Source organism: Enoplosus armatus, chromosome 12, assembly GCF_043641665.1.
Source record: "Enoplosus armatus isolate fEnoArm2 chromosome 12, fEnoArm2.hap1, whole genome shotgun sequence".
Lineage (NCBI taxonomy): Eukaryota > Metazoa > Chordata > Actinopteri > Centrarchiformes > Enoplosidae > Enoplosus > Enoplosus armatus.
The window spans coordinates 9,671,429-9,693,366 of NC_092191.1; the positions used below are offsets into that span (position 1 = coordinate 9,671,429).

General features: G+C 40.5%; 1 protein-coding gene across 2 annotated transcripts; it reads right to left on the bottom strand.

Moving 5' to 3' along the window:
• Nucleotides 1–2,913: 2,913 nt before the first annotated feature.
• On the bottom strand, nucleotides 2,914–15,713 carry add3b (adducin 3 (gamma) b). 2 transcript variants are annotated; one of them, XM_070915456.1, is made up of 15 exons: nucleotides 15,624–15,713; nucleotides 14,168–14,312; nucleotides 13,367–13,518; nucleotides 12,543–12,623; nucleotides 11,457–11,606; nucleotides 11,004–11,147; nucleotides 9,938–10,036; nucleotides 9,085–9,258; nucleotides 6,974–7,234; nucleotides 6,662–6,778; nucleotides 5,869–5,958; nucleotides 5,126–5,249; nucleotides 4,962–4,970; nucleotides 3,567–3,638; nucleotides 2,914–3,389 (listed from the first exon to the last, which is right to left on the bottom strand). In XM_070915456.1, exons 1-15 carry the CDS (start codon nucleotides 15,696–15,698, stop codon nucleotides 3,139–3,141), a joined length of 1,944 nt encoding a protein of 647 aa, XP_070771557.1. In that variant the 5' UTR covers nucleotides 15,699–15,713; the 3' UTR covers nucleotides 2,914–3,138. The 2 variants fall into 2 exon arrangements, with proteins under 2 accessions (XP_070771557.1, XP_070771556.1); XM_070915455.1 differs by lacking the exon at nucleotides 4,962–4,970 and having other exon boundaries at nucleotides 3,567–3,659; nucleotides 15,624–15,698.
• Nucleotides 15,714–21,938: the final 6,225 nt, after the last annotated feature.

Consider the following 21,938-nt stretch of genomic DNA (forward strand, 5'->3'; position numbering starts at 1 on the left):
GACTCTGAAACAGAGACGCACATAAAAACAGGCCACATATGTGGAAAGATGCAAAGGTACTTTATAAAATCCTAACAAATACAGGCCTATTTTTGGAATAGGGGTGTTTCTCTGCATAGTATGCATTATTTCCAGTCGATTAAGGCTCTTGTTACTGAAGCATCTTCCACACAACACTAATGCAAATGTAAAACTCAGACATCATCTAAGGCTACCCGTGTGCTGCAAAGGACAGATAAATAGAGTCAGACACAGACAGAGAGTTCAGTGGGGGTTTGGACACTGACAGCATTTCACCAGGAAAAGGTTCATCTGTGCTGTGAGGCTCGTGTGCAGGCTGACTGACTGTGCGTGCTGCACGCTGACAGCGACAGCGTGGAAAGCTGACCCGCTGTAGGTTGGTGTAGAATGTGACCCCAACTGGAGTAATCTGAAAAGCCTGAGGATTACACCAGTGGCTCGGCTGTCACAGAGGAGGCAAAGTGACACGGTTCTGGTGTGTCTGTGTGTTTATGAAAGAATGTGCCAAACATCCCACGCTGGTCTCACACAGCAGAGAGTATAAGGCATTTTAGGTGTTGTTGAAAGGGAAAATATATCTTTTTGTTTATCAAGGTCTATCTATCTATCTATCTATCTATCTATCTATCTATCTATCTATCTATCTATCTGTCTATCTATCTGTCTATCTGATGCTATCCTCTCCCATGCTGGTGGTCTCTAAGATGACGGTCTTGGGTGAAGCATTATGCAGCAGCAGGCCCCTGTTGTTTTAAAACAATAGCTGCACTTTGCCCTGAGGTCACAGCAGAAGGACACTCCAGCAGGCCAGACGTGTGTCACCTGCTCCGTCCTCTCCTTAGCACTGTCAGGACACGGAAGAGCTCAGCGCTAAGCTTTGTCATCCGCACATTGTAAAGGATTGATCAGATAACATGTTTGGATCCTGGTGCTGGTCATGCTTTTTAGATAACAACTGAAAAATTTAAGAAAAAGCCTGTTTGTTTATTATTCCCATGACTAGAGAAAACTAATTCCTTCTTGATAACTGGCATTTTTTTTGTTAACATAAGACGCATAAGTATGTCTTGCTTCAAAATAAAATGTTTCAAATTTTTCTTAATTTGGTAATTTTTATGTTCAATTAAATGCACAACCGTTTGACCTCAGCTTCTTGTCCTCATGTCATCTCATAAGGAGAGGTGTGTGTGTGTGTGTGAGAGAGAGTTGGGGGTGGTGTAGGTATAGATCCTGTCACTCCCCCAACATGAACACCTGTTGGAGACACCAAATCCCCTCTTTGTCTCCACAGCCCCCTCTCAGTGGATTACCATGACAACGCCCATTCATATCATGGCTGAAGACTGATTATACAGCTTCACACGGTCAATTATCACTGAACAGAGTGCATTGTTTTAGGGGGACGCTGCTTTTCTAAAAAAGGGGAGGCTGTGTAAATAGTTTTCTAGAAAGCTTCATTTCATACTTGAGGTGTGTAGTCTCTCAGATCTGGATATAATTAGCTGGAGTTTCACACCACACCAGAATGAAATGCATGCATAAGTATCCAACGACTTCAAAAAAACCCTGCTCGTGTTTGAAAATGTATTTGAGTGAAGATAAGAAATGCTAACATCAAATATATTTCAGTCAATAAGCAAGAGAGCAACAAAATAGTTATGGAAACATATGTCAGCTTTTATTACATTTGGTGGAAGGCAATTTTAAAAGGACTGACTTTGAGGCAAGACGACTGCAATGTAAAGCACCATGGAAAGAAACCCAGGCGACACAAATAGCAATGTAAACAACAGAGAAAATACAAGCACTAGGCATACAAATTACATAAGTAATCCAATTTGTAAACACAATGCGCTGTGCATTAAAGTGAATAAAAAACATGATAAAAGAAGTGTTAAAATATTGTTATTAGATTGTACTGTCACAATTCTATGTTTCATTGTTTAACATTTGGTTTAGCGTAGCAAAAGAACTTCACAAAAACAAACTATTTACAAAGGCAAAGAGTTCACTCCCTTTGGGTCAAAACAAACCGTTCACATTATTGACTGGGATGTAAATATATGGTCCTTTAATATACTTTATATCAAACTCTGACAGTGGCTATGAAGATGAGCTTTCCGCAGCATATTGCCATCAACTGACTATTTTTGTCAAAACATTGATCACATTCAACTTTCTGTGATTCAGGCTTTTCACTTTCATTGTCAAACATCCAAACAAGTAGTGATTTACTGTCAATTCTGTAAAAGTCAAACTCATAAACATCAATATGCAAGAATCATCACTTTGCTGAGCTCTCTCTGTTAGTCACAGTCAATTCCTTGTCACAATTACAATAAAGCAGCAACCATGGGAACAATACCACTGACATAAATGTAAAAACAACATGAATTATTACTGAATTATCAATCACAGCATGTTTAGTATAAGAGTTAGTATGCAAAGTAAATATGTAAAGACTATCAAATCATTTATTTAACTATCAAACACTATATTGTAATACCTATAATATAAACCCACATATATTATTACAAGATAATATAACTATGAATAAGCTCAGATACAAATCGTACTTTTTATAAGGCTAAACGTTGTATAATCTTAATATGTTCGGCCACTGTTACACTACTAGTGTGATTGTTACATTTTAAAATTGTTTCTTAGCTTTCAGTATACATTCAACAATGACCTTGTGCAAAAAGAAAAAAAAAATCACAAATATGAAAATGTAATCTCATGTTTTCATAACCTTCACAACCTTGTAGTCCTATGATATCCATTTTGAAACCCCATTAAAAATATGGGTAATAACAACCACAAATATGCAGTTTTGTATTCACCTTTCATTTGATTTCGTTTTACTGAGCCCTTCAGGAGTGGTCTATCACAAATTCTCATGGGGGGAAAAAACATCAATTTTACCATCTTGGAAAAACTTTCACATGAAATAATAGCTGTGAACGAGGGGAGGTGTGTGAAAACAACACAGTCCTGGGAGACCTTCTGACTAAATGATAGTCATTTGTCTTATTTCACTTCCCTTCAATAAGCTGAAAATTCAGAACGCAAGATCTTTTCCTAGCAAAACACTAATTGTTTTTACAGTTAATGCCCTCAGGCTTCAGTTTTTTCTTTCTCATCCTTCTTTTTCTTGCTCTTTTTCAAGAATGAAGGTGTGCGGAACTTCTTTTTCTTTTTCTTAGGGGACTTGGTTTGGCTCTCTGGGGTCTGAGCCTCCCCTGTGTTCTCCTTCGATGTGATGGAGATTTCCACCGTTTCCGAAGTGCTAATGCTTAGCTTGGACACCTCGATGCTCAGATCGTCCTCCATCTCTGCCAAGTGGTCTTTCCCATTGGGAATTGTGTCTGTCAACAGATGAAACCAAGTCAGTGAAGAGAGATGTGGATAAGAAGTGCAATAACACCGACCAGGCTGTAATAATACATTTAATTTGAGGCATTTCTTTTTGTCTTTTTACAGATTACACCAGAGGGACATAACACAGAAGCAAACGAGCCGCTGCCTATTGACTATCTAATTACCTTGTTTAGCTGGCGTCATTATGGGAGAGAGGGAGAGGGAGATAGTAGAGCCATCAAATGTCGTCATCTCATCTGCATCAGTGGCATCATCATCTTCTGGAAAAGGATTACAGACATCAGAGGTCAGTCATTCATTAAAGCTGGTATGTTCATGTGAGTGAGGCGCATTAGATGAACAACATCTACATCTAGTCTACTGCTATGCTAGCAGCTCTATGAGGAAGTACTTTGGCACAGTGGTGCTCTGAGCCAAATGTTAATGTCAGCATGCTAACATGTTCACAATGGCAATGCTAATATATGAATATTGAGCAGGTAAAATGTTTACCATCTTCACCATTTTAGTTGAGTGTGTTTGCTAATTAGCACTAAACACAAAGTACAACTGAGGCTGATGCGAATGTCATTATATGCAGGTATTTGGTCATAAACCACAAAAATTGAATTATTGGCCTAATAGACGAGAATTCACAGGATCACCGAAGTGATTACAATTCAAGATGTGAATATCTGAACCACATTTTATGGCAATCCATCCATTAGTTTTAGACATTTTACTCAAAACGTCATGATGGCACCAGAGAAAAGGTCAGGAGATCAACAAATCATAAGGATTCATCCTCTGGGCACCATGAATGTCTGTACAAGACTGGTTGAGATATTTCAGTCTGGACCAAAAAGGGGTCGACCAGCCAACCGACATTGCCATCCCTAGACCCATGTTGCCAGCATGGCAAATAAACACAAAAATCAACACTAGGCTGGTTTAACAACTTTGCTACATTCTATTAATCTCTATTAGCTGATCACATTGCACATTATTGTGATAGTGACAAATAAAGGTGCTACTCTAATACCCAGCTGTACAAATGTTTGCTGCCTGCGCACACATTTTTTCCTTGTCTACACTCATAACCGCGACTTGAGTGGTTTGACAACGCTGATGTCTTTGCAGCTCGTCTCTCACCGTCCCTGTGAGCTGACTTCACAACTCTGGACTATGGACTGACATTTTTCTCCTTCTGGTATTTTTGCAGGAATATCCTCCTTTAAGTGAAAGTAGTTCCAACATTTCCTCCGGGCAGGAACCAAACACACTGACTGGACTAATGAGCTGCCTGGACTACCGCCTAATGACTGTTGTGGATGCAATACGCACAGCAAACTTTTGGAATATATAAAACTACAATATTAGCATCAGACCAACGTAATCAACGAGTAATTGCAATTCATTTCAAAAGTTCAATTTGATTTCTCCAACTTTAAGTCTTTCTTTTTGGCCTTGCTTGGTGAAGTCAGATATTGCTGTTAGCCCTTGAGATTAGCTTTGTCTCTTGGTCTCAATTTCTGTCACGACCTCTGTGATCGCAAAGGATTAACGTCAGAACATCATACACTCATAATCTACATGGGATGAAGTCAGATAGAGTTTGCATAAACCCAAGTAGGATTAAATTAAGTAGAGAGTTTTCTGTGCCTCTAAAAGGGCAATGGTGCACTGTAAGGCTTTGTAACAGTAAAGAAACACTCCTACAGATCATGTATGAAGGATGGACTACCTTCTTGGCCTTGCTGCTTCCTTTCTACTGTGTTCTTGTATTCCTCCAGCTCCTTCTCGGTGAGCTCATTGAAAGGGTTGGGGGGAAGAGAGCGAGTGTGCTCCTCGTCCTCAATGATGAAAGCCTGAAAGGAGAGAAGAAAAAGACATTATGGTCATCTGATGCAATGCATTTTGCAGTAAATATAAAAGAAATTAAGATATCTGTACGTATGCATCTTCATTTCGTTCCAGTAGTAGCAGACAGCTGTTTTCAGAAACAGGTTATCTGACTTTATCATTGAGTTACAGTATGTATGTCTCAACAAGAGACACAATTATAGTGTCTTCTGTCACACTGACACAGTTACTTAAGAGCAGACATTTAACTGTCTTGATTGGACTTTCTTTTAGAATTTCCCATATGATCACATTAATGTTAAAAGGGGGAAGTCTGAGGACGCGTCTCACTACCTGTAGCCACTTGGTCCACCTGTTGGTAGTACTGTAAGTTGGTAACAAGTTAAAAAGGAAACTGAAGGACTATTGCACATGTACTTTTTGGAATCTGACTTTGGGTATGCACACCCCCAGCTCTTTTTTGTCTCGTCTTTGTCTCTTGTGATCATTCTTTGTGTTTTGAGTACTGCAACAGTGCTTTAGAAAATGTGTTTCAGAAATTGGGAAAAATAAATACAGTAACACACTGTGAATCATGCAGTGTGATTGCACCTGTAACTTTTTACAAATGGTAAATATACTCACTGGTCCTGGTATGGTGTCCACAACAATGCCTGCTAATAACTGGGATTTTGGTCCTGCAGTCATCAGGTCACCTCTGTGCTGTTCTTTTATCTGAACAAACATATCCACAAAATCATATTAAACTTGGTTCAGGGATCTTTGACATTACATACATATAATACCACACGACACCTGCCGACATGACGTGCGTCAATCACAGTTCTTTACACAGTAGAGTTCTTCAATGGATCAATCCATCAGCTTCATGATTATGGACTGCAGCTTCTATTCTTATAGAGTAGAGCTGCAACGATTGGTCAATTAATCATTCAGTTGACAAAAACTAAATGGCAACGCTCTCTATTTTGGACTAATCGTTGTAGTCATTTTTCAAACAAAAATACTGAACATTTGGTGGTTCTAACTTCTTAAGGGAGTATTTGATGCTTTTCTTTGTCATATATGACAGTAAACTGAGTATTTTGGCAACATCAGCTTGAAATTATAATGGACATTTCTTGCTGTTTTCTGTCATTTTCACACAAGACAAGCAATCACTTAATTGAGAAAATAAACACCAGATTAATCATTTGCTGCAGCCCGACTTGTCAGAACATATTGGTTGCTCTTATCAGCGTCAATTTATTGAAAAACAAGTACCAATTTCTATGCCATACACCATCAAGAATGTTTAAAAAGTATATTTGAGCTTCAAACTGATTTTTCAAATACTAATCATGATATAATACAGGCAGTAAGAATGAATGAACCTGTGGGGGCAATGTGTGAAAAATGTGATGGTGTTTGAACTGACCCGGTTTCTCTTATCCAAAACCTCTGTGGGATCAGTGTTGAGTGGGACAAACTGGTTGGGGTCCTCAATCTTTATTGGTGTGCCAATGCTGTTTCCTGGCTGTGAAGACTTCATCCACTGAGGAAAAGAAAACAGATTAATAAGTAAAAAAAATGGGGAAGGAACTCAAAGATTTAAAACATGTATTTTTCAAACTGGCCACAAGAGGGCAGGCTAAAACAAAGAAATGGCAGCATTTCCTTCAGAGGCCAAAACAGTAAAGGCTTAGTTTATTAAATGTGTTGTTACAGTTTGACATGGAAATCAACTCACCATGGTTTTGGTCCTGGGGCTGACATCCCCGCTGGGTGAATGTTCAGGAACATTGACCCTCAAGTAGCTGTTGGGCGAGTTGAGCCACCGAGTCCTTTCTCTCTGCTGTTTCTGCACCATAAACTTGAAGGGACTACGCAGTCCCAGCTCACTGTCCTCTGGTGGCACAGCTGACACCGTGGCAGGGATCTCCACGTCGTTCTTAGAGCGGGGTTTTTCACGGACAATGGGGTTCCTGTAAGAGTAGCCGGTTCTGTATCCCTAGAAGGTCGCACAAAGAGGAAACATTACTAAACTTTGCCAGAGGTGCAGTTTTTTGCACTAATCTTCAGTATTCCCTCACAATCCATTAAATAAGAAATATCAACGATAAAAGATACAAAATTCAAAGGATGCTTGGGTCACCCAAGATTCACTTACACAATGCTTCTAAATATTTAAACAACACTGTATATGCAAACTGCATTTCTGCAGATGTATCCAGTTTCAGAAGGGAAAGACAAAACTTTGGTTTAAAGGAGAGTGTTGTTAACAATACATCAAAGAAGGCAGAGACAGATGAGACAGACTGACATACGCAGTACATCGCAGTATGCGCAGAGTGCAGTCTAGAGCCGGCAGTAAAACACTACAATCAAAATCAAAATTGGCATTTTCTCGCAGGCAATATGACAAGTTTGCCACAGAAAAGAAATCCTTGTGTCCTTTGATTGCCGCAGGGAGAGCAAGCCATCGTTTTTGCATAGTATTGTTCACTGTGTCACCCAAAGCACAGTTTCCAGATGTTTTTAGAGTGTCCTGTGATTAGTTGCACTTTTTGGGTATAGGCTTGATTAACATATAAATTGTTCTGATTAATGAACACTAGAAGGCACCAGGTCAGTATCTGTTACCACCTTTCAGGTAGCCCAGATGAGGGAAGACATATTGGTAATCAAGATTAACATGAGACCACTGAGACCACCTTTAATTATTATATTTAGGCTTGAAACATGGCTCATAAATAAAACACAGAATACACCAGTTGTAACATTTAAACAAAGAGTGTGGTGGAACATGAAGTTTATTATTTTGTGACTGTTGGTTGCTTTTACAGTGTGACAGAATGCTGGTTCAATATAATGAATGGATAAATGGATGGATAGGAGTGGTAACTTTTGGAAGACTAATACTAAGCTCTTCATCCACACAGCTCATCCATCCCATCTCCTTGTTTGGTTTAGGGAAATAATAAATTACTTTTTAAATGTATGTCCATATATATATATATGTCCTTTTATCATTTTTATTGCTGTAAGAAGTCTGCAGGTCCGGTTCCAAATCTTATCCTTCCAGCTGTATTATTAGCTGTGACCTTTAGTGTTTTTGGATCATTTCCGACGTCATTACATTCATTACAACTAGCAAACTCCATCTTCTGGCATGGACCGACAGACCTCCTGTCGCACTAAGTGTACTGGCATTTGCACCCAGCGCCATATTCAACAGTCTTGGAGAAAACGCCAAATCTGATTTCCAAATTGAGTGCACAAGAGTCCTTACACTAAGTGATTGTGTGGCCTGTGTAGCTGTAACTGCCCACAGCATGCCTCACCATCTGGAAGCTATGATTGAGAGGGTGGGCGGGCTATGATCACACAGAGCTAACACAGCTGCAGCCCACTCCAGCCACAGTTGTTAGCGAGTAGCACACTCAAACAGACACAGTCTGACATCTTGTGTGTCCGGAGAACATATCAGGGCCTGGTCATTAGCAGTGTGGTCAGAATAGCAGGGTTTAAATTGACAGAAGTGCAGCACAGCATAGAAATCTTAAAGGTGTAACAAGACCAGCAGACAGCTTGTTAGCCACAGACAAAAAACAGATCACTGTGCTTAACATGGTCTGACAATAATTACATAAGTATCTGTAATTGTAGTGAAAAAAATGTTCTCACAGTGACAGCTATCATAAAACAATATGATTCAATTACACAAATCATTTTCACATTAGATTAACAGAAACGCATCTCGTTTCATTGTGTTCACTAATCAGACACTTCCCGAGGAAGCACCCGAGACAGGAAACTCAAAGCATCATGGGTAAAAGGCACAGGTCAGGGTTCACTTACCAGGTTGTCCAGCATCCTCATAAGGGACTCCAGCTCGGCCTCGCCCACTTTCCACTTGACCTCATTGTCCATCACCAACCCGGCAGCGGCCACTCCCTGGGTCAGGGGTTTGAACTTCTCCCGGTCCAGGAGGACAAGGTTGTCCACGCCGCCTGAACATCCCAAAGCATGCACCTAAACAAAAGCACGTGATAACAAAATTATTGGTATACTCAATTTTTACTTTTGGAGTTACAGGCCAAATTATTATTCTGTGTAAAGTTACTGAAGATTTTCCCACATGCATTAATTATAATTCTGCATTTACTTAGACGGAGATCCATTTCAGAACGATAAATATTTTCCCCTAAGATACAGTAGGATTTTCATTTCAAAAGAACTGTAATTATATGTGAACTGAGCTGTCAATATGTGTCAAAAACAATAGAAAAACAAACACAGTCCACGCAGCGGGATGATGAAAAAAATCTCCCCAACTGCTTCCTCGATACAAAGCAACAGGTGTCTCAGAAACCCAGCAGGGCTCCACCTGGCTCTGACTATGAACAACACTCTCTAGCACATATTTGACTTAGCTTTGCTCAAACACACTGTATGTTAGACATCAGCTTTGCTTCCATTTCAGGCACTGCAGTAATACTATTTGCAAGTCTGACTCACTTGTAAAAGAAAAGAAAAACTTTTCGACAGGTAAAAAATTATACAAGTAATTTATACACATTTAGTTTGTAAATGTGTAAAAATGTATCAAGGCCACAAACAAGTTACAAATTGCTCTGACCTTAAAAGGTGCAATTCTATTTCATTAGCAGGAAGAGTGTCAAGTAGTATCAAGAATAGAATCGCTTTATACCTGGATTTCACAAGCTTGCTGTGAGTGGTACACATAGTGAAAAGCCTCTTCTACTGTTTCTCCCAAAGCGAGCAGGCCATGGTTCCTCAGGATCATCACCTGAAAAACACAGGAAACACTTGAGCTGCCTGATGGCCCACCATAATCACCACGATACACTAAACAAATCCATCTGAGCTAATGCATATCCAGATATGCTAATGTTTGTTAATTAATTCATGTATGCATTAATTAGCAAATATTCCCTAATCAAGATACATGACACGTGTAGTACTAATATAATCTCTGCATTTTAAAGTGGAAATCCACCATAAAACAAAATGTACTGTTCATTGTGCCCTTTTAGTAAGCGTACTAATGGACACGCTCTGCCTCATTTATTCAATCCTACAAAAAAGTGTAAAAATCTGTTTGTGGTTTTTTACAAGAGGTTATGTGCTGATCTATTTATTGACAGGGTGCAGTGACTTCCTGAAATTTCGCTGGTTACCTGGCAATCTCACAGTGACGACAAGACTCCAGGAAATCACTGTATCCAGCCAAGAAAGAGTCCCGCACAAAACCCCGGGCAGATTTTTTTTTTTAGCTTTGGTCTGAGCCAGGCTAGCTGGTCTTTATGCTAAGCTAATCACCTCCTGGCTTTAGCTTCATATTTAGCAGACAGACAAAAAGTGGTATCAATCTTCTCATCTAACTTTCAGCAATTAAAACAAATAAGTGTATTTCCCAAAATGTCAAAAACTATTCCATTAAAAAGTGTTTCTGATATTCTGTTCCCTTCATGTTTGTAAATGGTTCTGTAATAAAGTGAGAAAGATTTCAGTTTTAAACAAAATGCTTATGGCTGAAGTTGGTTAGCAAAAGACGGGTATTAAACGCATGTGTGTGACTCTTTTTACACACACATTTCATACTGTATGCACATGTATTAATTGGTTTATATTTACTAACCAACAGGTGTGAATAACCTCATATACAACCAGTGCATACAGTGCAATATAATAACTCCCTCTCTCCCATGAGAAAGTGAGCCTCTCGCTGATGGAGTCCCTTGGTTTGACAGTACCTTGGCAGTAGGGCCCAGAGCTTTCTGAAACTCCACCTTCTCCTCTTTATTATCCAGGCTGCCATGGTAACCAAAGCAGCTCACGTCTCCCAGAAGCAAAGCCTCCTGGGAAATGGGCAGGATTCCACATTTCATCGAGGACACCTGTTCACATGGGATAAAAGCAACTAAGACTGTGACGCACCAGCTTCTAAATAGAGGCACATTTTTTGCTATCAGGCACAAATAAAACTTTACACAGCGGCGTTCATCATGTGCTGTGCATTTTACAGCCGAGCTTCAAAGGAAATGGTAAAAGCACGTTACAGGGTGTTTGCATCTAAAATAACTGGGCGTGCAGGGGGCTGCTTTTAATTCAGCCTATTTCCTCTGGTGCAAAATAAGCATTTAGCAGCAGCTTTTATGCTTTGATTAAGATGAAGCTCATTTAATATTGGCCTGGAGCATACTTACAGCAGCTGTAGCAGGGGTGTGTATGTGGATGATACATCTCACATCAGGGCGCATTAAGTAAATGGCAGCATGAGGAGCAAACCCAAAGTGGTCGATACCCAGATCAGTAGAACCCTGGTCCACCACCTCACCAATTATGTTTACTTTCACCTACACATGGCAGAAAAAAGGACAAACGCATTATTATTTCAGAACATGAAAGAATAATAATTGTAAATACTGAACCTATAGGTAATTACATACAGTATGTTCATGAATCATTAAAGGCACTCTATGGAGTTTTATTTGTAAACAAAGTTATGTTTTCATGAATTAATTGCTTACGAAAACACACTGTGTGAATCCTTGAGGCTTAACAAAACTGTTTACATCCATGTTTGCTAGCCAGCTAGCAGACTACTTCTTGCCTCCTTCCTGCACTTTACTATGTGTACCCACGTGTTTGTGTGTGTGCAGGGACACGCACATAAAAACATTGCTCCATAGCGCTATTGGAAGTCAAAAACTCTACAGAGTACCTTCAAGGAAAAATGACGTCATCGTGTACCTTCTATACACACGACATTGCACTAGCATCTACGATGATGCAATTTGCTTAACAGTTATACTCCAAGCAGTAAAATATTTACACATACTATATTTTATCAACAATCATCAAGACATAAATTCATTTTAAATATCCTAAAATTGTAAAAACACAAGTCACTTTCTACTTCATTGTAAATCACCTAGATTTAATTAAAAATGGCTCAAATAAAAATATATATTTATAATTATTTGTTTAACATTGATGCTAGCACTGTTGTATTATTAGCATATTCTGTATAGGCTTAGTTGGTTTAGTAAAGTAAAAACTCAAACAACTGAGGACTGATCACATGCAAGTTAATATCAAATCCACAACCTTTCCTCTCTTCGATTTTAGGGCATTAATTCAATGGATTTACAATGACATTAATTGTAATTTCACCAAAAATACTGGAATTGTGTTCAAACCTTTGCCCCTGCATATTCTCAAATTTCCTGACAATGCTGTCCGTACTCATGATTGAAGAATGACAACAAACACACAGTCATTGTGCTTACCAAATTTGCTGCTGTCACCTCAGCAAAAGACAGACCTCGTGCACCAATAAGAACATGGTCCTGCTCTTTGTTGACACGCACCTGAGGCAAAATGAACATATTGGTGAACACAAATGAACATATTGGTGAACACAAATGAACATATTGTTAAAATCCAAAACGCATCTAGGTTACAATAAAATTAATGACGTGAGAGAATCCTAACATTCAGAAACGTCTGTGATGTTACCACAGTGTTTAATCAGTGTTTGTTCAGCTCGTACAGGAGAATCTGAGACTGGGATATACACATTTCTGAACCTTATGATGCCACTGCAGTGTTTCCCCAATAAAATACATACTTGTCTGGGTCAAAACGCCTGTTAAAGCATTGACGCCACTGGAGACCAAATCTCTACACTTAAAAAAGTTCTTTAAGCTGGGTTAGCAGCTACTCAGAGCAGGGAGAGCCATTTCAAAGATTCAAGGATACAGAAAACACAGAGGAAAGCTCTCTTCACTCTAAAAACTCAAAAATCGGTGTGTGGGTTGATAGAACTGACTTTCTAGGCTTTGTCTTTGGGGAAAATCTGAGTTTTACATCTTGACATCGCAGGTGTTCATCACATATTTCACTGTGAATTATTGCTGTTGGGTAGCTGTACATATTCACAAATTCGACTTTTCCAAACCATAAATAATATATGGTTTCTGAAAATAAAGAGGTATTCCCCTTTAAGCCTTCCAGGATCCAGAGGACACAAGGCTCACATAAAGATACACAAACCTTGTGTGGCATACATAAGCAGATGTGCACTGAAGCGGCATGGTGAAGTTGTACTCACAGTAATGTAGGAGCTTGTAAAACGAGCCCAGTTGAAGAGGTCAACAAGCCTGTAGAGGCTGGCCAGCCTGCAGCGACTCTGTTTCTCCCCTTTAGCAAAGGAGGGAGACTCAATGCCATACAAGTCATTGACTGGGGTCACCATCCCAAAGCCTGCCACAAGACATAACATCATCTGTAACTTGTGATGCATCAACAACATTACATGGTTTGCTTCCACAGTATATACAGTTAAAACATGCCAGGGAACTTGAGTCTCTCCAGTTGAAGCTTAAAAAAGGCCTTTCTCAGAATTCCCATCAAGAAACTGAAGGGTATTTTTGGGTTGCAACACCATATAAGGGCATTTAATGATACAGGACCCTATCTTTCACAGCCACTTTAACTTTTTAAAAGAGCAGATCTGCCTCAGCAACTTCACAGACATTTCCTACAGTGACTTTTTCCAAACATTTCTTCAGCTCCAGGGTGCTCTGTGACCTCCCCAGAAACATAAGGCAAAGAGGTTACGCTAACATAATTAGCATTGCAAACTGCTGTAATTCATTACCAAGACATGATGACATGAGGTCATGAGGGCTACTTAATAGAAATACTGACAATGAAGAATGCTGTCAACAACTTTCTGCCTTTTCTGCTGTTTCAGGGTTGTTCAGTGTCACAAGAGTCTGGGAATTCAGCTTCTGACAATGAAGATATTCAGCCCGCATAATGCACATAGACGGAGTGTACATGCTGAATGACAATCAGGCCCGGAGGGAGACATTCACACACATCTACACTGAAACACACTGCCACTCACTGATGGGGGAAGTCAAGGGGCCAGCCCCTCCCAAAGTGCTGGCCATTACCAGGTCAGCAATCTGTCTCAGAGCCAGGAGACCTGTGAGGTTGTTGCCCTTCGTCATCTGGTCCTGAATCAGGCCTTCCAACTCATCTTTAAACACCTGTAGAGAAAAAAGAAAGAGATTTTTTTCTCTGAGGGTAAGATGAGGAGAGAAGAGAAAAGAAGAAGAAATGCAAACACCCTCGTAACGCTCCAATAACCTAGCAACTCAACTGTTCTTAACCTCATTAGAACACCATCTCAGGATGTGTCAGGGAGCACAGCATGCTTTGAGACGCTCCTTATTACACCTGTACACAAATCACGAAAGACCACTAAAGACCTCTTTGTATGTCTGTGAAAAGGCGGTTCACTAGAAGCAGGGGGGATCGCATTAAACCTGACTATCAATTTTTGACTTCATGAGTAGCCTGTGAATCTTGAAACGGCACTATTTTTTTTTCTGTGTGCCGTAGCTAAGCTCCAGCATTCTGCTTCATCCGACAACGGTTCCCATGGTGATGAGATGAGTTCCACTTGTTGGGCCTGTTATGCAATCGCAGATGAGTGTGGGCTTGTCTTATTTCCGTGCTCTTCATTGCCGTGTCTTTATTGCACCTCCTTGTACTTCATCTAACCAGACTGCACGGCTTGGTTTATCATCCGTTTGGTTTATATCATACTGAGATAATATCTGCTATTATTTATAAGAGCAGAATGAAAGGAAAATGCTACAATTGGGGCTACAACCAAAGAATATTTTCCTTATCGGCTAATCGTTCAAGCTATAAAAAGTCAGAAAAATGCCCGTTGCAAGTTCCCAGAGAACAAGATGTCTTTAAGCTGCTTGTTTTGTCTGACCTTCAGTCCAACACCCAAACACATGCAGTTTAATATTGTGCACAATACGGACAACCAGCAAATATTCACATGTGAAAAGCCTGAACCAGAGAATTTTTGCTTGAAAATGACTGAAACATTTAGCCAATTCGGCTGGGATAAACTAATTGATGTATTCTTTGAATATGCAGTCTATTTTACTTAAAATAGTCCGTCAGTGCTGCACACTTAATCTGCAATAACACTGGTAAGACACCAAAGAGATCAAAGGTGATACGTCAATATTTACTCTGGATGTTTATCTGTGACAGTACCACCTTTGACTGTAGCTGCAGATGCAATTTAACACTGAACTCCTTCACAAGCTTGGACAGTGGCAAGAGTGACAATATTTTACAGCGTAAACTCACAGCTAAACCCATAACTGAGTGCAGCCGAGTGTATGAAATTACCTTCACATACACAAGAAAAAACTATGCATTTCAGACAGTCTTGAGTGAAGGTATGGCATGCCTCTCCTGCTGTTTATTACTCATACACACTGAAAGCTTGTGTGTAGGAGGACACTTATATGGAGCTGCGGGCTACATACTGGACTCTGCAGGATCTGGGTGACCCTCTTCTTCTGCTCCATCATGTTGAAGTCCTGCCTCAGGTCCGGCGACATGTTCCTGCTGCGGAGGTACTCGGGGTCGTTCTCGTCCACGCGGTCGAAGTATCGCTCCTTGGAGTCGTTGCTGGACAGGGACAGGGTGAGAGACCCCGCTGTCTGCCTCACCTCCACCAGACTCATGTTTCCACTGCACGGCCTCCTACTCTTCGTCCTCTGGTATCTGCAAGAGAGGATGAAACATCACAGCTTACTTCACATTCAGGCTGTCAAGGCAACGGGTGTTGTTTTAGCAGAAAAGACACTGTATGGGTGCTATGGTGACTCATGTAATTACAGGGATGGAGACAAAAAGCGAGGAGAACATTGTTATATGATTGATGCTGCTTTCAAGTACAAAGCTGTTGATGTGCGAAAAAGGATGTCACAGCTGCTGTGAACATAATGGAAGGCTGTTTTTACAGAAGTAAGTACAGTTTAATAACACAACATCTTACCTCCCAGACCCTACAACTCACTCTCTCAAGTATTTATTTTCTATCACTTAACAGAAAGGTTCACTCTCTCTCTCCTCTACATAGATGGAGGCCAACTCAGAAAGTGTGAGATGAAAATAACAACAGCCCCCCACCCCTTTACTGCTCAGCCTGAAGCTTTAAAAGCATCGTCAACAGTAAACAAAGGTAGGCCTCATGCAAATTAGCCAGTTTGAATAGCTTTTAGCACCTTTAGTGCGGCAATGCTACCTGGATGTGGGGGTGGAGGGAGACAGGACACCCTGCCAGGACTACATTACTTTAGGCCTGGAAATGAAACTGTTTCACTACAACTTAAATTCAACTTTTATTGCTGGTTTAGCAGCAGCAAGTTATCCAGAGTACTGCATGCATGGCATCAAATTACAACAAACCATTTACACTACGAAAAGTAACGCGGGAGGGGGGGGGGGGCATGTTAGCCGAAGCTACACTTGGAGAGTTGCACGAGCTCCACAAAAAAAAACCCAAAGCGAACACATAAACCCACGAGGAGAAAACTGTTACTGTAAGTAGAAAATTACCTGAAACAAAGTGCTCACTTCGTGAATTAACTGCCTCCGGACGGTGTGATGTCGAATTTCTCCGACAGAGGCTCCAGAAATGTGGATAAAGGTAAAGCAGTCGGATGTTATTCCCGATACATTGTGATAAAAAAAAAGAAAACTTGGTGCTGCTACAGTATCCAGACGGAGCAGGCTGCCCGCTGCGGGTAAGTAGTGAGTTGAAGAAGAGTGAAGAGTGGCTGCATGGAGGAGGATGTGGGTGTGTTTGTGTGGGAAAAAGGAAAAGTGACCATGTGACTTCACTCATCCACCCACTAGGCCTTATGTATGCAGCGGGACAAAGGAATGGCCACTCAGGATCAGTTGAGCTTTTTTAGGCTGTTCTTTACAACCACACTGCAGCTTTCCTGTAATATTCCTCTGTACTCTAACGACCTTATTTCTGTGGTATTTTTTTTTTTATCTCTTGTGGTATCCCTAACATCCCTGAAGGAACTTGTTATAGGGTTGCTACAGCTCTTGGTGAGGATTTGAAGCAGAGTTTGTGATTTTTTCATTAATCTTCTTCTTCTCTCCCCGTCTGCCTGTCTCTGTATGTGTGATTCATTAACTCCTGCAACTTCGTATCATAAATAACTGAGGCTCCTGAGTTCCCACAGCTCCTCAGTGGAGGTTTGCATCAAAGCTATATGGCCCAGCCATACCAAAACAGAGCACTTCAAAGCCAGAACAAGTGCTTCCCTCAAAAAGTGAGTGCCTCCACCAGAAAAAAAGTTTTCCAAAATATCAGATGTTTGCTCACAGAAAGCAATGAAACACAGATGTTCTCTCAAGGAGGAAAGACTATACTATTTCTTAATGCCACAGCCACACACACAATGTATAGTGGTCTCATGTGCCTAAAACATGAATACACAATTTGAATTATTTTAGTATGAGCATAACACTGAACTATATCAGACATATTTATCCACCACTGAATGTGCTGTCTTTGCTTTCTTTCATTTAGTTGATGCCTTTATCCAAAGTGACTTATAATAGGTGCATTCAACCTGTGTGGATACAACCCAAAAATCGCAAGAATGATGTAGTAGTACACTAACGTCATCAAAGTGCTTCAAGTACTACATTTAGAAATAATAATACATAAAGAGTTTTATCTATTATTGGTTTTTATAGGCCAAGGTGCAGTCTGGACAGATGAGTTTTCAGTCTGCGACGGAAGATGTGTAAAGTTACATAAATCCATCTAATGATAATATAGTGATGATAACACCAGCTGATGGAGCCTCATGCTAGGTTGGTTCAGAAAATGCTTTCACGCTGCTTTTCTTCAAGTGAATTAAATTGGTTCTCTTACCAACAGGAAATAAGATCAAGATGAAAGCAAATGCAAAGCTGTGCAGATTTATCCTGCTAAAAGAGCAGAGATCCTTCCTCTCTTCCCCGCCACCTCTCAACTCCTTTCTGCCTTGCTGGTCAGTCTCTCCAGAGAGTATTGTAGCAATATTCAAATGCACTCCATATTAAGTGAATGCGACTCTGCAATCTCTAATGTTCTCAGCACCCTGCTCCCACCAGCCCACGGAGTTATTACCCCTTTAATCATACACAATCAGACACACTCGCACAAATATCTAGATTTTGGGAGTAAGAGGGAGAAGGATTGGATCACTGACTGACATAACAATTCCAGGAAACTGAGCGGAGTCTGGGAGGCGGAGCAGATATGTGGACATATGGGTTGATGTAATGAAAAGCAGAACTTTCTCACTCCAGAGCTGTGTGACCCCCCCTCAAACCCTGAAACCCTGCCTCTCTGTCTCTGGCAGAGTTCCCACCGAAACCACATACAAGCTTAAATGTCTGAGTACACACACACACACAACATCCTCCCACCAGCCAGCCCCTGCATTCTCGCTGACTATTTGGCTTCTCAGCGAGGGCAGTCTATCTTGGAGGCATTGACCAGATGTCAGGCGTTATTAGTTGACGTCTCATTCATACAGATTACTGCTGAGGATAATGATGTCCACAGATAAAAGCACACCTTCATCTTGTCACAAACCAGTTGCTCCACTGGAAATAACCTCCAAATGCAGACACGCAAAAGCTTCCTGGATAAATCAAAGAAAAAACAAACATGTCCAATAAAAATATGGAATGGGGAGAAATTACCACTATATCATTCTTTATGGGATCAATTTCAAGAGATACCACCATAAGAAAAAACTAAATATTGATGCAGTGACTATAATGCTGCTCTTGTGCCAGCTTGGGTTAACTAAGCCCAAGAAATATGACATGATGATTAGCTACATAATTAGTTATGACTAGTTTATTTTAAAATGGATGCAGCAGAACCAGAGATATTGTCTTTCTTATTCCATGCATCCTTCTTTCTTGCCCAAATCTGGTGCCTACATTACCCACAATGCAACTCGACCACAGACATTTCGGTTGGAGATTTGAGTGTGTTGTGCTAATAGTGGCTAATGTTACCTTGAGCCATTAACCTCAAGCAGAGATGAGGAGTGGGCTACAGAGGTCTGGTAAGCTCATAAGTCATAGCTGACTTTCCATTAGAGGTTTGGTTTGAAGAAGAGGAGGCGAAGGTTGTCAGTGTATTGTGCTAGATGAGGAACCGTTATGTGAACCAGTGTGAATCCACAGTGAAACCTGTGCGAGAGACATCTCTACAAATAATGATGTATGATAAGCTGTGCCATGTTGTGGCTGAGTTTAAGAAAGAAGTCTGGCACTATGGCAGACTGAGTATGTCGTACTGAAAAAGTAGGGATGCATGAAGCCACCTTTCAACCTGTGGGTTCTCTCTCTCTCATAATCTGGTCTCATCTCTGCTGCTCATGGGCTTGAGGAGGTTTATAACGACATGAGGCTGGTGCTTTATCTGGTTTCTCTGAACAGGGAAAAGCTGAGGGATCTTTGTCTACAGCCTACAGACTGTTCAGTAAGGGTACAGGGAGAATGTAGAGGAGGCCACTGAAGGCTCATGATGTGGTCTGCACTCTTGTCAACATTACAAATTGGTAGAGTATGGCAGCACTCAGGCAGGGTTTTTTTTAAAGCTCCATGCAAATCCCGAACAGCTTTTTAGTATTTTTCATGCCTCATTTTCCCCCATGATTCTTTGATCGCTCTGGACAGTTTTATTCTCAGGTCATTAATAATTATTTCAAGACATGATGTCTAATGATTTGTATTAATACTGGACTACATCAAAGCAGGCTTTAGGTGATGGCGTTTAGGTTCATTGGATATTATTATAATGACTCAAATAAATCATATGATCTCTCTTACAGCTGTAAAATTCTGTGGAATGAAAAGAAAAATGGTTTGTTTCTTTCTTTCTCTGCAGAGTCTCCTCCTCAAGCTGGCAGACGATGGTCTAAATTCAGCCTGTACTCTCAGGTACCACAGATGTCACCAAAGTACTGCAGGACAAGAATTATACATAGCAGAGCCGGCTTTCAGTGGATTATTGTTATTGCGTACAATGTAAGATAGGCTAAAAGACATTTTTTGCAGATAAAATCATCATCAATGTTTATTGGGATGACTCAGAAAGTACTGCCAACATTCAGAGCAAAAGATGTACATTTTTATCATGATTCATTTAGAGGGAAAAAATAACTTTGTCTCCTGTCTGTACCAGCATTGTTGCCATGGTAACCACTGTTTATGCTGTCTCTTGTCTGAGGCTGAATTAGAAGAAGAGTGAATGGCTGGCAGATAACGTCCACTTTTACAGGCAAGAGGTTGTTATCTGCACAATGCATGAAAAAATAACCCCAGCAGTTCATGGAAATACAAAGAGGAGAACTTATCATCTCATGGGCAAATATAACACTGGTTATTCTGCCTCCTTGACTGATTGTTCTTCCTTGTAATTAGAGTACCATGTTCAGGGTCATTGTATTCCCTCATTAGCCAAAGCCAAGCTGAATTGATTTCCTAGAAGATTGAAATCACAATTGTTTCCCCTCCAACTACAGACATCCCTGAAATGTTGGCTACCACCCTTTCAGAGTTTTGCCAGCCCCCTCCCTGATAACCATTTCTGGTTATTATACTTTGGCCACTGCTGGGCACCTTTTTATATCAACTCAACCTGACCCTGACCCTTGACCCCAAGTGCAAGCTTAATGATTAACGATTAACAATTGTTTAGAGTCATATGGCAGCACATTCATCTGGGAAGCTTAGTTTTTCCAGATCCAAATATTTCAATACTTAAAATAAACAATTTCACCAGTAATCTACAGGTGCACATTGTCCACCCTCAAAGAGCTTTAGACCACATTTTACATTCCTTCAGTATTCACAGAGAGTAAATGTTCTTGACCCAGTTACCTTTGAGACAGTTATCTGTGCTAGTCATCATTCTGTCATGCAGACAATATAATTAAGTTGAAATCATTCTCTTTAGATTGCTCTCTTGGTGTTTATGAAAGGCATTGTCTAACCTAATGGACATTTAGGCAATTTAAATGACTGATCAGAGCATTACGTAAACGTCCGCACAGTCAGACCCCTGGGAATGGTCTATTTCCAACACAATCAAAGGTTACTGAGCATGGAGGGATGTAGCTGCATCTCCTTGACTGGAAACAAGAACTTCCCTACAGTAGTTTTCCAGGAATACTGTACATTAAAAGACACATTTGCATTAAGCCAAACTTGCACACAAGGTTTTGCAGAGAGAAGAGAACTTGTACTGCAGAGTTTTTATTTTTTGCTACAAGACAATGCCATTGTTTTGATAACTTCACACAGAATATATCACTCCGCAACTTGCTAAAAATGGTCCTGCTACACACCCACAGCAGGGTGGGTGGCAACAACAGAGCACACTTTGAACCTGAAACAATTTACATTGTTACAGTTGGATAGGTGCCTTCACAGCTTTTGGATGTAGAACTGCATCTGCACACACATGCACGTAATCACACACACATTCACAAACAAACACACACACACACACACACACACCGCAGTGGTGTGGAAAGAGACAGACTTTGTTTACTTAAGTGGAGGAGCTGGCTGTAGACCCTACTGTGGTTGTCTTTGGATGGCCTCCATGTTGGAGATCTAGTGGTTAGTGTGTGGTTCACTTTAACTCAGGGCTGAGGTAGCGGTCTGGCTAACACATTGCTTGTATGTTGTCACATTGTAACCAACACTGTGGGAAAATGAAGTTGTGCTCTTCAATTAAGAGATGCTGTAAAAACCTC